The 17,404-nt window shown below is 44.1% G+C and overlaps 1 protein-coding gene across 3 annotated transcripts in view; it reads right to left on the bottom strand.

Annotated features, from left to right (window-relative positions):
- Positions 1–527: 527 nt before the first annotated feature.
- TNFRSF9 (TNF receptor superfamily member 9) overlaps positions 528–17,404 on the bottom strand; it is a 33,095-nt gene continuing 16,218 nt past the window's right edge. For all 3 annotated transcript variants that reach the window (XM_063631996.1, XM_055261768.2, XM_055261770.2), the window contains 3 exons: positions 15,105–15,235; positions 13,266–13,400; positions 528–1,637 (listed from right to left, as the gene is read on the bottom strand). In XM_063631996.1, the coding sequence (XP_063488066.1) occupies positions 1,549–1,637; positions 13,266–13,400; positions 15,105–15,235 (355 nt within the window). In that variant the 3' untranslated portion in view covers positions 528–1,548. The remainder of the gene's footprint in view (positions 1,638–13,265; positions 13,401–15,104; positions 15,236–17,404) is intronic.

The raw sequence follows: 17,404 nt of genomic DNA, 5'->3' as shown, positions 1-17,404 counted from the left end.
TTCAAGATCAGCCTGACCAACATGGTGAAACCCCGTCTCTACTAAAAATATAAAAATTAGTCAGGTGCAGTGGTGCGCACCTGTAATCCCAGCTACTCTGGAAGCTGAAGCATGAGAATTGCTTGAACCGGGAGGCAGAGTTTGCAGTGAGCTAAGATAGCACCACTGCCCTCCAGCCTGGGCGACAGAGTGAGACCCTGTCTCAAAAAAAAAATAAAATAAATAAAATTTAAAAAGCTATCCTTAGATCATAAGCCAAACAATGGCAGGCATGCCAGGTTTGCACCTGTAATCCCAGCTACCTGGGGGACTGAGGCGGGTGGATCACTTGAGCCCAGGAGTTTAAGGCCAAAGTGTTCTGTGATTGTGCCTGTGAATAGCCACTCCATTCCAGCCTGGGGAACATAGCAAGACTCTGTCTCAAGCAAACAAATAAACAAACAAAGGCAAATGGTGCACCAGGTTTGGCCATGGGAGTTTGGCGGCCCCCACTCTAGTGCTGTGGTAGGACAATGAGCTCACAGGTGTTCATTTTCTCACTGTACTTCATACCTATCATATGCAGTTCATTTATTGGCTTTTGTATAAAATATTGTGTTAAAAGTTAAGAATTTTTAGAATGTAACCTGGCTGAAAAGGGAGCAGGACAAAGGCAGAAGGTGTGAGGATGGAGAAGACCATAAGATACGCAGACACTTGAACTCTTTCCAAAACTTCCTCCAGGCCTGAGGTTTTTTGCCCTTGACCCTAAACTCAGGCACTCTGCTCATAATCCCCCTGACGGTGGAGCATGTCGTGTTACCTGACAGAACCCACGGAAACTTTCATCGGGTACTCACTGCACCTCGTGGCTTATTGTCATATGTCATATTAGCACCAAAAAACAAACCTGCATTGATTTGGATTATAATTGTAGTTGGACCAGTGGACTATGTAATTGAATTTAAACTATAATTTTCTTTGGATTTCAAAAAAACTAGCTCAAGCCTGTTAAGTGGTATCTAGAAAATGCTTTTTTTTTTTTTATCACCAGCTCTGTCCTCATCTGTCTGTTCTGTTAAAAGTGGTGCATTATTTTGGCCGGGCATGGCAGCTCATGTCTGTAATCCCAGCACTTTGGGAGGCCAAAGTGAGCCTAGGAGTTTGAGACCAGCCTGGACAACATGATGAAATGCCATCTCTACCAAACAAAAAACAAAAAACAAAAAAGTTAGTCAGGTGTGGTGGCTCTTCCTTGTAGTTCCAGCTACTCAGGAGACTGAGGCGGGAGGATCACTTGAGCTCCCAGAGGTCGAGGCTGCAGAGAGCCATGATGATGCCACTGCACTCCAGCCTGGGTGACAGAGTGAGAGCCTGTCAAAAAAAAAAAAAAAAAAAGTGGTGCATTTTTAAAGGCCAACTCATTGGCATTTAGAAAAGAATGTGTGTTGGGGGAATCCTGGGTATTATGTAGGATGGTGTTCTTGATTTTGAAAGCTGTGATAGCGGATGACTCATATTTCCTTGCTTCTTTTCAAGAAAGTCCCAACAGCCCTATTGACTTCCATTTCACAGTTCACATCCTCCTTCTTCTTCTTCTGGAAATCGGCAGCTACAGCCATCTTCCTCTTGAGTAGTTTGTACTGGTGTCATAAATGCTAAAAAAAAATTTTTAAGATACATATTGTTGTCATCTATTTGAATCATTTAACACTTATTTTCCATAAATTATAGCTGCAGAACATCTCTAAGCAGCAAACATTCTCCCCTTTAATTTTAACAAACTCAGCCAGGCATGGTGGCTCATGCCTCTAACCCCAGTACCCTGGAAGGCCAAGGTGGGCAGATTACTTGAGGTTAGGAGCTCGAGACCAGCCTGGCCAACACAGCAAAACCCCATCTCTACTAAAAATACAAAAATTAGGCGGATGTGGTGGCAGGTGCCTGTAATCCCAGCTACTCGGGAGGCTGAGGCAGGAGAATTGCTTGAACCCAGGAGACAGAGGTTGCAGTGAGTCAAGATGGTGCCATTGCACTCCAGCCTGGGTGACAACAGTGAAACTCTGTCTCAAAAAAAAAAAGAAAAAAAGAAAAAGAAAAAAAAAGGCCAGACGCAGTGGCTCATGCCTGTAATCCCAGCACTTTGGGAGGCTGAGGCAGGTGGATCACAAGGTCAGGAGTTCAAGACCAGCCTGGCCAAGATGGTGAAACCCCATCTCTACTAAAAATACCAAAAAAATTAGCTGGGTGTGGTGGTGGGTGCCTGTAATCTCAGCTACTCGGGAGGCTGAGGCAGAGAATCGCTTGAACCCGGGAGGTGGAGGTTTCAGTGAGCTGAGATTGCGCCACTACACTCCAGCCTGGGTGACAGAGTGAGACTCCATCTAAAAATAAAAATAATAATAATAGTAATAATAATTTTAACAAACTTATCCACAAGAGAGGTAACAGCAAGGATGAACTTCCTCTAGAGATTATTTGAAATTTGTTTCCTTTTACCAAATATTCGTATTGGTCTTTAAGAACTGTTTTCTTTATTTTCTACATTAGCTAAAAAAGAAGTCTTAAGCATGAATCACTAAAGCATAAAATATTAGCCATATCTCAATCATAGCTCTAGTTTCAATTCAGCAGCATTTATTTTCGTCTTGAGGGTTACTGAGATTCGAGATCCAATGGTTTCTTTGGAACGCAATGTTATGACTCCAAGAATGTGAAGGCATCCCCACTACTTCCATCTGTTAGGAACCAAGAACTGATCTGTGCGTGAGCTGCCAGGCTTTCTTTTACATGTTAGTGAAGTATTTGTGTTACTACTCAGCAATTTTCAATCCTAAGCAGATATTTATTTACAGACTGGCAAGGCAAAAAGTCCTACCCCAATTTCATATGCTTGTTGCTTTAAAAAATAACCTCCATCTCAAAAAAACACACGAAAAACTAAGAAGAGCTTGTAGTCTCTAGTTATGAGACTAGGAAAGGGGCAGCATAGCAAGACTAAAAACTTCTTTTTTTTTCTTTTTTTTTTGAGATGGAGTCTCACTCTGTTGCCCAGGCTAGAGTGCAATGGCGTGATCTCGGCTCACTGCAACCTCCGCCTCTCGGGTTCAAGCGATTCTCTTGCCTCAGTCTCCTGAGTAGCTGGGACTACAGGTGCCCACCACCACACCCGGCTAATTTTTGTATTTTTAGTAGAGATGGGGTTTCACCATATTGGCCAGGCTGGTCTCGAACTCCTGACCTTATGATCCGCCCACCTCGGCTTCCCAAAGTGCTGGGATTATAGGCATGAGCCAACACACCCGGCCCAAAAACTTCTAGGCAATAACCACTCAATTCTAACAAAACACCACAAAAAACACCGTGGTTCCATCTGCAAGCCCATCAGGAAAGACTGAGTAGAGAGCCTGGACTTCCTCCCTTACAGTGGATTAAGGCTCATCTCCCCCTCCCTCCTGGGGTTGTGTCAGAGGAGGCCTAGTGGGAGCCGCAACTCCCAAGTGTCTAGCAGTGAAAAGGGGACCCTCACCCTCCAGGAGGTATAGCACAGAACCCAAACTTCCTCCACCCCTGCCTGGCTGTGACGAGCTGCCCATCCTCCTTCCTTCCCTAGGGTGATGTCAGAGGAACCCTGAGAAAATACAAGATCTAAATTAGATCCAGAAACTGGGCATGGGGGCCCATGCCTGGAATCCCAGTACTATGGGTGCCAAGGCAGGAAGATTGCTTGAGTCCAGGAGTTCTAGACCAGCTTGGGTAACACAGCAAGACCCTGTCTCTACAAAACATTTAAAAATTAGCCAGGGGTGGTGGCACATGCCTGTGGTCTCAGCTACTCTGGAGGCTGAGGTGGGAGGATCACTTGAGCCCAGGAGGTTGAGGCTGCATTGAGCCGTGATCATGCCACTGCACTCCCATCTGGGTAATAGAGCAAGCAAGACACGCTGTCCTCTAAATTTTTTTTTTCTTTTACTTAGGCCTAAATCTAACAAAACACATACAGAACTTGTATAGTGAAAACTACAAAATGCTGGTGAAATAAAATTTTAAATGTATAAATGAAGAGACATACTATGTTCCTGCACTGGAATACAGTCATACAGCGTATAATGATGTTTTGGTCAAAAACAGACTGCATATATGATTGTGGTCCCACAAGATTATAGTGGAGCTGAAAGGTTCCTGTTGCCTCGTGATGTCCAACCATCATAACATTGCAGCACAGCCCATTGCTCACGTTTGTGGTGGTACTGATGTAAAAAACCTACTGAGCTGCCAGTTATATAAAGTGTAGCATATGCAATTATGTACAGCACATAATACTTGAAAATGACAATAAATGACTATATTAGTAGTTTATGGACTTACTATACCATACTTTTGATAGTTATTTTAGAGTATATTCCATATATATATATATATATATGGAATATATGGCCTTAATCAGTTAAGGCCGGGCATGGTGGCTCACACTTGTAATCCCAGCACTTTGGGAGGCTAAGGCAGGTGGATTGCCTGAGCTCAGGAGTTTGAGACTAGCCTGGGCAACATGGTGAAACCCCATCTCTACTAAAGTACAAAAAATTAGCCAGGCATGGCAGCATGCACCTGTAATCCCAGCTACTCGGGAGGCTGAGACAGGAGAATCCCCTGAACCCGGGAGGCAGAGGTTGCAGTGAGCTGAGACCACCCCATTGCACTCCAGCCTGGGAGACAGAGCAAGACTCCTCTCAAACAAAAAACAAACAAACAAACAAACAAAAGCCAGTTAATTGTAAAACAGCCTCAAGCAGGTCCTTTGGGAGGTATTCCAGAAGAAGACTTTGTTCTCATAGGAGATGACAGCTACATGCATGTTTTTGCCCCAAAGATCTTCCAGTGGGACAAGATGTGGAGGTGGCAGACACCAACTCTGTGTGGGTCTAGGCTAATATGTGTGTTTGTGTCTTAGTTTTTCACAAAAAAGTTTAAAAAGTAAAAAGCAATTTAAAAATTTTTAAATAGATAAAAGCTTATAGAATAAGGAAATAGAGAAAATATTTTTGTACAGCTGTACAATGTGCTTGTGTTTTAAGCTAAGTGTTATTACAAAAGAGTCAAAAAGTTAAAAAAAATTTTTTTAAATTTATAGGCAGGGTGCGGTGGCTCATGCCTGTAATCCCAGCACTTTGAGAGGCCAAGGTGGGCAGATTACCACAGCTCAGGAGTTCGAGACCAGCCTAGCCAACATGGTGAAACCCCATCTCTAATACAAAAATTAGCCAAGCGTGGTGGCAGCTGCCTGTAGTCCCAGCTACTTGGGGGGCTGAGGCAGGAGAATCACTTGAACCTGGGAGGTGGAGGCTGCAGTGAGCCAAGATCTCACCACTGCATTCCAGGCTGGGCAGCAGACCCTGCCTCAAAAAAAAAAAAAAAAAAAAAAAATTAAAGTTTATGAAGTAAAAGGTTACAGTAAGCTAAGGTTAATTTATTATTGAAGAAAGAAAACATTTTAAATAAATTTAGATTAGCTTAAGTGTACAGTGTTTATAAGACTACAGTGATATACAGCAAAGGTCCCCAACCTTTTTGGCAAGAGGGACCAGTTTTGTGGAAGACAATTTTTCCATGGACTGGGTGGGTGGGGGGATTGTTTCAGGATGATTCAAGCGCATTACTTATTGTGCACTTTATTTCTATTATTATTACATTGTAATATATAATGAAATAATTATACAACTCCCTGTAATGTAGAATCAGTGGGAGCCCTGAGCTTGTTTTCCTACAACTAGACAGTCCCATCTGGGGGTGATGGGAAACAGTGACAGATCATCAGGCACTAGATTCTCATAAGCAGTGTGCAACCTGGATCCCTCACATGTGCAGTTCACAATAGGATTCATGCTCCTATGAGAATCTAATGCCGCTGCTGATCTGACGGGAGGCGGAGATAAGGCGGTAATACAAGTAATGGGGAGCGGCTATAAATACAGAGGAAGTTCCACGTGCTTGCCCACCACTCTCCTTCTGCTCTGTGGCCCGGTTTCTAATGGAGTCTCGCTCTGTTGCCCAGCCAGGAGTGCAGTGGTGTGACCACGGCTCACTGTAACCTCTGCCTATCAGGTTCAAGGGATTCTCCCACCTCAGCCTCCCGAGTAGCTGGAATTATAGGCACGTGCCACCACACCCGTCTAATTTTTGTATTTTTAGTAGAAACGGGGTTTCACCATGTTGGCCAGGCTAGTCTCGAACTCCTGACCTCAGGTGATCTGCCCACCTTGGTCTCCCAAAGTGTTGGGATTACAGACATGAGCCACTGTGCCTGGCAAAAATCATATTATTTTCACGGTACCTCTTCTATGTTTAGATATGTTTAGCTACACAAATACCATTATGTTACAGTTGCCTATGGTATTCGGTACAGTCACATGCCCTACAGGTTTGTAGCATAGGAGCGATAGGCTATACCATCCAGCCTAGGTGTATAGTAGGCTGTACCATCTAGGTTTGCATAAATGCCCTCTATGATGTTCACACCACAACGAAATCACCTAACACCACATTTCTCAGAAGTACCCCTGTCATTAAGTGATACATGACTGTACTTCACATAGTAAAGATGTCAATTTGCCCCAAACTGATATGCAGATTTAACACAATTGTAATCAGGATTTTTTGTAAATATAGATATTATCTTTATCTTTTTGTAGATATAGATATTATCCTAAAGTGTATGTGGAAATGCAAAGGAACTAGAATTGATAAAACAATTTTGAAATGAAATAATAAAGTGGGAGAGACTACCACCCTCTACCCAACTTCAGTATTTATGTATAACTACAGTAATCAAGGCTGTGTGGTATCGGCAGACGAAGAAACACATGGATCAATGGAACAGAAGAGGGAAACCAGATAGCCCCACGTAATTGCAGACAACTGACTTTTGACAAAGATGCAATGACGGATGACTAATGTTTTCCACTAGTGGTGCTAGAGCAATTAGACGTCCATAGGCCAACAACAACAACAACAAAAACTTGGCTAAAACCTCTCACATCTTATATGAAAAACTTAAAACGAATCAAGGCTGGGCACAGTGGCTCACACCTGTAATCCCAGCACTTTGGGAGGCCAAGGCAGGAGGATTGTTTCAGGCCAGGAGTTCAAGACCAGCCAGGGCAACATGGTGAGACTCTGTCTCAAAATTAAAAAAAAAATTACCCAGGCATGCAGGGAGCCAAAGCCCGTGAGACGTGACCAACTCAACATTCCGCTGGAGGCTATATGATCATACAGCAAAGTGTTTATCATGAATGCGAGATGTGAGCAAACTCACACTGCCCTGCCACCAAAAGGTTTGCTGAGGGACACTACTCCCTGGCTCTGGAAGTTATCTATTAAGAAATCTAGCACCTATTGTTCAAAGGATGCAGTCTCACAAGCCTGCTGTGAACCAAACACCAAACGGCTAACTGACAATTACCCGACAACCATCCCCGCTTTCTCACTATCTCTTTTGCCTAATAAATACGGAGGGCTGTGTAAAGCTCAGGGCCCTCGTCCACCAGAGGCAAGGTGCCCCCTGACCCCTTCTTCCAAATATACTCTTTTGTTTCTTGTCTTTCATTCCCGCTTCCGCCCCGCTTTGTTCAGACCAATAGGTCCGAGGCAAGTGCTGGCACACTCCTGCAGTCCCAGCTACTTGGGATGCCAAGGAGGGAGGATCACTTGAGCCCAGGAGGTGGAGGCTGCAGTAAGCCGTGATCACACCACTGCACTCCAGCCTGGGTGACAAAGCAGAGACCCTGTCTCAGAAAAAAAAAAAAAATCAAGATTTAAATATGGAATAGAAAACTGTAAAAGTTATACGAGATAGAGGAAGAAAAAAAACCTAAATCATTGAGACCCAGGACTCAATGAAGAATTCTTAGACATGAAAAAATCCATAAATTGGACTTCATCAAAATTAAATAGCTTTTCTCTGTGGAAGGGCCTGTGAAGAGGATAAAAAGGCAAGCTACTTACTGGGAGAAAATATTTATAAACCATATATATGCCAAAGGACTCCTATCTGGGAAATATAAAGAACCTTCGAATCTCAACAGTAAAACAAACAAATAATCCAACTAGAAAATAGGCGAAAGACCTGAACAACACTTCACTGAAGAAGATATAAAGATGGAAAATAAGCACATGAAAAGATGTCCACCCATAGGGGAAATGCAAATTAAAGCCCCAATGAGATGTCACTACACACCTATTAGAACAGCTGAAATAAAAATTGTGGCAATGCAAAATGTGAGCAAGGATGCAGAGAAACTCCACTGAGAATGTAAGATGATACACTTCCTCTGGAAAATAGTTTGACAACTTCTTAAAAACTAAACAAGCACCAAACATATAGCCCAGCAATTGTACTCCTGAGCATTTATCGTAGAGATGAAAAATACGTGTCCACAAAAACCTGTACATAATTATTCCTCGCAGCTTTATATGTAATAGTCAAAACAGGAAGCAAACAAAATACCTTTTAATGGGTGCATAGTAAAACAAACTGTGGCACAAGCATATCGTGGAATACTATTCAGCAAGGAAAAAGAATGAACCATTGAAACACACAGCAACTTGGATAGATATCAAGGGCATTGTGCTGAGTGAAAAAGCAAAATCTTGAAAAAAGTTCACATTTGTGAAAGTCGTCAGAATCAAAATGGAGTAACTTGTGTCAAAACCCTGACAAATGGGCCGGGCATGGTGGCTCATGCCTATAATCCCAGCACTTTGGGAGACCAAGGCAGGCAGATCACATGAGGCCAGGAGTTCAAGACCAGCCTAGTCAACGTGGCAAAACCCCGTCTCTACTATAGCCGGGCATGGTGGCAGCTGCCTGTAATCTCAGCTACTCAGGAGGCTGAGGCACGAAAATCGCTTGAACCCAGAAGGCAGAGGTTGCAGCGAGTGGAGATCACGCCACTGCACTCCAGCCTGAACGACACAGGGAGATCCTGTCTCAAAAACAAACAACAACAACAAAAAAAAAACAAAAAACAAAAAACAAAACAAAACCCTGACAAATGGAGCCAGGGAAGGCCATGAAGGGGGTTTCTTATGCATGCATGCCTGATAAAAACAACTATCACAAAAGACGGCAGAAACCACAACCTTGCACCAAGGTTACTGTATCTTACACAAAAAAATACTTCTGCCGGTATTGATCTTTGTAGCAAAGGATAATTGTTTCAAAATAACTTACATAACCCTCCTCAGTTTTTCTTTTTTTTCTTTTTTTTTTTTTTTTTTTTTTTTGAGACAGAGTCTTGCTGTCGCCCAGGCTGGAGTGGAGTGCAGGACGCGATATCAGCTCACTGCAACCTCCGCCTCCCAGGTTCAAGCAATTCTTGTGCCTCAGCCTCCCAAGTATCTGAGATTACAGGCACGTGCCACCATGCAGGGCTAACGTTTTGTATTTTTAGTAGAGATGGGGTTTCACCATGTTGGCCAGGCTGGTCTCGAACTCCTGACCTCAGGTGATCCATCCGCCTCTGCCTCCCAAAGTGCTGGGATTATAGGCATGAGCCACTACACCTGGCCCCTCATTTTTTCTTTTAAAAACTCTCGTCACCTTTACCTCCCTGAATACACCCAACGTATTCCCACTGCAATGCTACTCCTGAAAAAATATCATAATCTTTTAGAGAGCCTCTCCCTGTCTATGATTTAGCTTGACACATACCGTATGATCCTATTTATACTATATTCCTTAAATAACAAAAATATAGAGATGGAAGGCAGATAAGTGGTTGCCAGGGGATGGTGGGGAGAGGGAGAGGACCTGACTAGAAAGGAATAGTGGGAGGAGATCTCTGCAGTGATGGATAGTTCTGATTTTATTGTGCTGGTTGTTATACGACTCCACATGTGTGATGAAGGGACAAACAACTACACACGCACACCGTGCCAATGTCAATTTCCTGCTTTGCCATTGTACTGGAGGATGGAACCCAGAAACGGCATGAGAGATGTTCCTGTCTTGGCAGATTCCTGTGAATCTATAATTATGTCAAAATCGAAAGTTCTTTTGAATGACCTAAAACCCTTTTTTTTTTTTTTTTGAGATGGAGTTTCGCTCTTGTTGCCCAGGTTGGAGTGCAATGGCACGATCTCAGTTCACTGCAACCTCCACCTCCCAGGTTCAAACGATTCTCCTGTCTCAGCCTCCTGAGTAGCTGGGATTACAGGCACGCACCACCACGCCTGGCTAATTTTTTGTATTTTTAGCAGAGACAGGGTTTCACCATGGCCAGGCTGGTGTTGAACTCCTAACCTCAGGTGATCTGCCCGCCTCTGCCCCCCAGAGTGCTAGGATTACAGGCGTGAGCCACAGCGCCCAGCCAGAAGGAAGGCTTCCCTGACCAGGAATCGAACCCGGGTCGCGATGGTGAGCGCGGAATCTTAACCACTAGACCACCAGGGAGTGTCCTAAAAACTTTTAAAAAATGGATTACGGTTCCATGGAAACTCACTAATTACTCATACATACTTTTGAAAAGCATTTTATAACGAACTTTGTTGCAGTCTGGGGTGTGAATGGAACTTTGTTGCAGAGATACTCCTTTAAATCAGGATTAAGTCCAGCACTTTGGGAAACCGAGGTGGGAGGATCGCTTGAGCCCAGGAGTTTAAGACTGGCCTGGACAACATAGTGAATCCCAGTCTCTTCAAAAAAATTAAAAATCAATTAAAAATTAGCTGAGTGTGGTGGTATGCACCTATAGTCCCAGCTATTTAGTAGGCTGAGGCAGGAGGATTGCTTGAGCTCTGGAGTTCGAGGCTACAGTGAGCTGTGATCGCACCGTTGCACTTCAGCCTGGGTGACACAGTGACACTCTGTCTCAAAAAAACAAAAGACAAAACCGAAATCAGGCTTAAGTGAGAACGTAGAGGTTTAAACTGGAGGTGTAGACCTCAAAAAAAGAATGAAAGAGCAAACCACAGAATAGGAAAAGATATTTGCAGCTCATGAACAGCAGACTAAAAACTTCCTATACGTTAGTAAGAAAAGGACAGACAATCCTATGAGAAAATACTCAAAAGACTTGATCAGGCCCTTCACTAAAGAGGAAATCCAAATAGCCGAAATAACATGAAAAGGCGTCTAACCTCACTAGCAACCAGGAAGTGTAAGTTAAAACCACAATGAGATACAACTATCCACCCACCATATCGATAAAAATAATCTGATGATACCAAGAGTTATCAGGGGATGTGGAGTAAAAGGAACCTCATTACCGCCAGGGGAGTGTAAATAGGGTCCAATCATTTTGGAAAACAGTTTGGCATATTCACGACCAAGATACACATGTTCCTTGTAGATCAGCAATGTTATTTCTAGGTTAAAAAACAAAACCAAGCCAGAAACACGTGTTTACGTGTGCTGAGATACACGGACAAAAATATTCAAACGTCATTGCACGTAATAACACCAAGCTGGAAATGACCCCGCTGTCCATCAGTATTAGAATAGGTGAACAATGATGTCATCATTCAAAAAGAGTGTGCAACAATGGAAATCAACTAAAGATGAACTCAACATGGATGAATCTTCATGATACAACGTTGAAAGAAGAAGCAAGATACAGAAAACACAGTGTGATTCTATTTGTATGAAATTCACAAGCAGCCCGATAAAACTGTGTTGTTAGGTAGCAAAACTACAGCAAAAGGAAGTTAATACCATATAACTCTAGATGTGGTTAGCAGTAGTGGGCAAGGAGGGCTGTGATCTAGAAAGCGCATGCCAAGGGCTTCGGGAATGGGTTATGTTCCACTTCTTGACCCTGGTAGAGTTATTTGAATGTTTGTCTACAACGATTTGTTAAACTTTACATTTATGCATTTTTCTGTATAGGTCACAATGTATACAAGTTCTATATTGCTTTAGAAAGAGCATTTAAATAAATTAGCATAATTTATTAGATAAGACTTTACTGGCTGAGCGCAGTGGCTCACGCCTGTAATCTCAGCACTTTGGGAGGCCAAGGCGGTAGGATCACCTGAGGTCGGGAGTTCAAGACCAGCCTGACCAACATGGAGAAACCCTGTCTCTACTAAAAATGCAAAATTAGCTGGGCGTGGTGGCGCATGCCTGTAATCCCAGCTACTTGGGAGGCTGAGGCAGGAGAATCGCTTGAACCTGGGAGGAGGAGGTTGCGGTGAGCCGGGATCACGCCATTGCACTCCAGCCTGGGCAACAAGAGTGAAACTCCGTCTCAAAAAAGAAAAAAAAACACTTTACTAATGCTGTTCCTGCATATATATTTTTAACAATCTCCAAATAGACACATTCTGGTCTTACATGGTGTTTTGGGTTAAAATTTTGCTCTCAAAAAGCTCCTTTTATTATATCCCTCTTATTAAGTCTTATTAAGCCTGTTATGTCTCATTCTAACCTCCATGAAGACAAAAAACAGGTTGCCTTCCATCTATATACTTTTTCAAATAAATATCAATGGCTTTTGTCTAGTGCGTGCTGACTCTGTGCCAGGCACTTGCTGAGTGCCTTATAGAAATAATTGTTGAACAAGTGAATGAATGAAATTCATGATTGAAATTTTTCATGTAATCCATACCGGTGCTGTAATAATTCATTTGTTAAACCCCCTTCAAACTCCCTCTTTGTTCTCCCTGCCTTCCTCAAATATGGGTCTAAACTCATTTTAAGCCAATTTATCAACCAGAGGGACATAGGGGAAACATGGTTTTCTGATTCTTCTTTGCCAGTGTCCTCCACATGCACACACACACACATACACACACATGCACGCACACACACACACGCATGCACACACACACACGCACAGACATGCACGCACACACATACACACACACGCACACACACACACACACATGCAATAATCCAAGGCTGCAGCATATTTAAATCTGTCATTTTTCTAGAACCAAGGTGTGCTCTTCTATATGCAAGCTTTCTCCACCTCAGCACTACTGACATTTGGGGCAGCATCATTCTTTGCTGGGAGGCTGTCCCGTGCATGGTAGGAGTTTAGCCGCATCGCTGACCTCTACTCACTAGATGCAATAGCCCCTAATCACCACCACCATCACCAAGTGGTGAACACTGCAACTGCCTCCAGACACTGCAAATATTCCCAGGGACGAAATTGCCCCTGCGTGATAACCACGGGGCTATACGAATCTCATTTCTAGAATTTTTTTTAAAATCATATTTTCCTTTCTATTATAAAGAGCCTTGCCTTGTCAGAGCTCTAATATGATTATGTTAATCTTACGTTGTTTGAATATATACAGGAGTTTCTTTCTGCCCCGTTTAACAACAGAGAAACGGAGCATGAGGAAGAACAGCAGGAAGAGCAACGCAGTCGACGTCAGCGCAAGAAAGAAGGAGATGATCTGCGGAGAGTGTCCTGCAAAACACAGCAAAAGGAGAAACACATGCAGAAATGTATTGACACTCATACACCCATGTATATATTTACATTGGTAAACTCCTAAGCATGAGAAGAATCAGAGCCTTGAGCATCTCCAACCTGCTAATGGAGTAAACTTAGAAAACTTTTTAAAAGGCCGGACATGGTGGCTCACGCCTGTAATCCCAACACTTTGGAAGGCCGAGGCAGGAGGATCACTTAGAGTCAGAAGTTCAAGACCAGCCTGGCCAACATAGTGGTGGCAGGAACTTGTAATCCCAGCTACTTGGGAGGATGAGGCAGGAGAATGGCTTGAACCCGGGAGGCGGAGGTCGCAGTGAGCTGAGATGGTGCCACTGCACTCCAACTTGGGCAACAGAGTGAGACTCCATCTCAAAAAAAGAAAAGAAAAAGAGAAACTTAATGGCCGGGAGCGGTGGCTCACACCTGTAATCCCAGCACTTTGGGAGGCCAAGGTGGGCAGATCACCTGAGGTCAAGAGTTCAAAACCAACCTGGCCAACATGGAGAAACTCCATCTCTACTAAAAATACAAAAATTAGGCGGGTGCCGGGCGCCTATAATCCCAGCTACTTGGGAGGCTGAGGCAGGAGAATCGCTTGAACCTGGGAGGTGGAGGTTGCAGTAAGCCGAGATTGCGCCATTGCACTCCAGCCTGCATGACAGAGAGAGACTCTGTCCCCCCGCAAAAAAAGATAAAAGAAACTTAATAATTGAGCAGTTTATCCTTTCTAGCACATAGTAAATATGGGACCTGGGGGCCAGGCGGCTTACACCTATAATCCCAACACTTTGGGAGGCCAAGGCAGGAGGATTGCTTGAGCCCAAGAGTTTGAGAGCAGCCTGAGCAACATAGCAAGACCTCAACTCTACCAAAAAAAATTAAAAATTAGCCAGGTGTAGTGGTGTGTGCCTACAGTCCCAGGTACTGGGGAGGCTGAGGTGGGAGGATTGGTTGAGTACAGGAGGTGGAGGTTGCAGTGAGCCAATATTAAGCCACTGCACTCCAGCCTGGCACAGAGCAAGGGACTCTCGGGGGAAAAAAAAAAAAGAGACAGAGAGAAAGAAAAAGAACAAGAAAATATGGGACCCTGGGCAGGCGCGGTGGCTCACACCTGTAATCCCAGCACTTTGGGAGGCCAAGGTGGGCGGATCACGCGGTCAGGAGTTCAAGACCAGCCTGGCCAGCATGGCGAAACCCCATCTCTACTAAAAATACAAAAATTAGCTGGGCATGGTGATGCGTGCCTGTAATCCCAGCTACTTGGGAGGCTGAGGCAGGAGAACTGCTTGAACCCAGGAGGTGGAGGTTGCAGTGAGCTGAGACTGCACCACTGCACTCCAGCCTGGCACAGAGCAAGACGCTCTCTTAAAAACCAAAAAAAAAAAGAAAAGAAAAGAAAAGAAAAAATATGGGACCCTATAATCCCCTTTCCTTGACATTGATAAAGATATAGACTCTGTTTGGGTGAAGTGTCCTCCGGCACTGCTTACAAATGTGTATCTCAGACTGAACAATAAATGTCTGGGAAGAAAACCGATGGGTCCCTGAGGGCAGGATTCAGGAAGGAATGCACGTGGGAGGTGCCTGATGTGAGATATCATGATATTGGGGCGATTTAGATACAATCTGGAATCACCATAAGATATGCACTTTGATGTAAAGGCATAGCCCAGCTACCTGGCTCTCTCGCAGGGGCAGGCGGGGTCGCAGAGGATGCTCCTGGAGAGAGGTCGGCTGGAGATGGTCCACAGACCACGTCCCTCTCCTTCGTCCCATTCACAAGCACAGACTTTCCATCCAAAGAACAGCTTAGACAGTTCAATGAAAAGAATTTAAATAATTAACTTAGGTCCAGAGGATTCTGATTTAAAACTTTGTCATTTTTCACCCAATGAAGTAGCCTAGTGAAAAAGATATATGGGTCTGGGTTTGAAGGCGATGCAAAGATATTTTGAAAGACTTCCACTTGGCCATCTGGCTCCCTGCAGCTTTCCATGGCTTCCTTCTGTTTAGTGACAGCTTAGTTCAGGCTGTCTTGCCTGGTTAGTCTCTCACCCCCAGTTTCTTTTTTTTTTTTTTTTTTGAGACGGAGTCTCGCTCTGTCGCCCAGGCTGGAGTGCAGTGGCGCAATCTCGGCTCACTGCAAGCTCCGCCTCCCGGGTTCACGCCATTCTCCTGCCTCAGCCTCTCCGAGTAGCTGGGACTACAGGCGCCCGCCACCACGCCCGGCTAATTTTTTTGTATTTTTAGTAGAGACGGGGTTTCACCGTGGTCTCGATCTCCTGACCTCGTGATCCGCCCGCCTCGGCCTCCCAAAGTGCTGGGATTACAAGCGTGAGCCACCGCGCCCGGCCTCACCCCCAGTTTCTTAATTGGACTTGACCATCTCCGGCACAGATGAAGGCTAGCAAGGTTAGGAGGTCCAATACTGGCATCAGGCAAACCAGGGTTTGAGCCCTGGGTCTGCTGCTTTCCAGAATGACTTTGAGCAAGTCAAGAAATCTCTGTAACCCCGGCATGGTGGCTCACGCCTGTAATCTCAACACTTTGGTAGGCTGAGGCCAGAGGATCACTTGAGACCAGGCGCTGGAGACCAGCCTGAGCAACATAGCAAGACCCCATCTCTACAAAAATTAAAAAACAAACAAACAAAAATTAACGGATGGTGCATGCCTGTGGCCCCAGCTACTCAGGAGACTGAGGTGGGAGGATCACTTCAACCCAGGAGTTTGAGGCTGATCACTTGAACCCAGGAGTTTGACGCTGTCTCAGAAAGAAAAGAAAAAAGAAACCTCCCTAAGCCTCAGTTTTCTTATCTGCAAAATTAGCACATCTGTATGTGCTGCCAGAACTGTTTCAAAGAACAAATGAGTGAGAGTCAGTGACACACTCTTGCACGTCTGACACGCTGAGTAATTAAATGGTAGTTGTCATCATCATCATCACCATCATCGCCATCATTGTTGCTGTTGTGACACCGTTCCCTCGTCCCTTTACCTACCCCAAATCCACCCATCCTCCAGAGCCCAGTTCAAACCCATTTTTCCATGCAGACTCACTTAACAACTCTGAAAAATTTGTATTGAAAGACCTTTTTTAAAAAGCCACTTTCCAGCCGGGCACAGTGGCTCACTCTGGTAATCCCAGCACTTTGGGAGGCCAAGGCGAGTGGATCACTTGAGGTCAGGAGTGCGAGACCAGCCTAGCTAACATGGGAAAACTCATCTCTACTAAAAATACAAAAACACTAGCCAGGTGTGGTTGCGTGCACCTGTAATCCCAGCTACTCAGGAGGCCGAGGCAGGAGAATCGCTTGAACCCAGGAGGCGGAGGTTGCAGTGAGGCGAGACTGCGCCATTGCACTCCAGCCTGGGCAAGAAGAGCGAAACTCCATCTCAAAACAAACAAACAAACAAAACAAACAAATGGACCTTTTAAAAAAGCCACTTTCCAAAGAGAGAATTCAGCTAAGTCCGAGAAAATAGTCAATACTTTTCTTGTGAATCATGCTTCCATTTGTCAGCCACTCTGATGCTGATAAATTGTAAATGACAAAAGCAGAGGGATACCATGATTCCTGTTTTAAAACACTTTATTTTCTCTCAAAAAAGTCACTTTCCAGTCTGTTACAAACCAATACACTTTGGAAATACAATAAAAATGTAAAAGGAAAATAATAAAAATGATTTTCTAGTAAGAAAATGAAACGGAAAAAGAACAAATACATATAAAATACAACGCCCAAATTTTTATTCTTAGTCAACAGACCACATTACTCTGCCAATTTGCCTTAAAAGTTTCTAAATGTTTACTCTCTAACCCGGTACCACTGTTGATGAGGGCACAGCAAGCCATTTGTGGACCAGCACCCATCCACAGACCACAGTGTAAGTTCTGGTTCCACAAAACAACAGTCACATTCTCTCTTATACTATTGGCTTTTTACCACCTGTGATGGCCTCGTGTGCCCAAGTGTG

This window comes from Symphalangus syndactylus, chromosome 22 (genome assembly GCF_028878055.3).
Source record: "Symphalangus syndactylus isolate Jambi chromosome 22, NHGRI_mSymSyn1-v2.1_pri, whole genome shotgun sequence".
In the NCBI taxonomy this organism is placed as follows: Eukaryota; Metazoa; Chordata; class Mammalia; order Primates; family Hylobatidae; genus Symphalangus; species Symphalangus syndactylus.
Note: the sequence above shows the minus strand (reverse complement) of the source record. Positions and strands in the feature narration are given on the sequence as shown.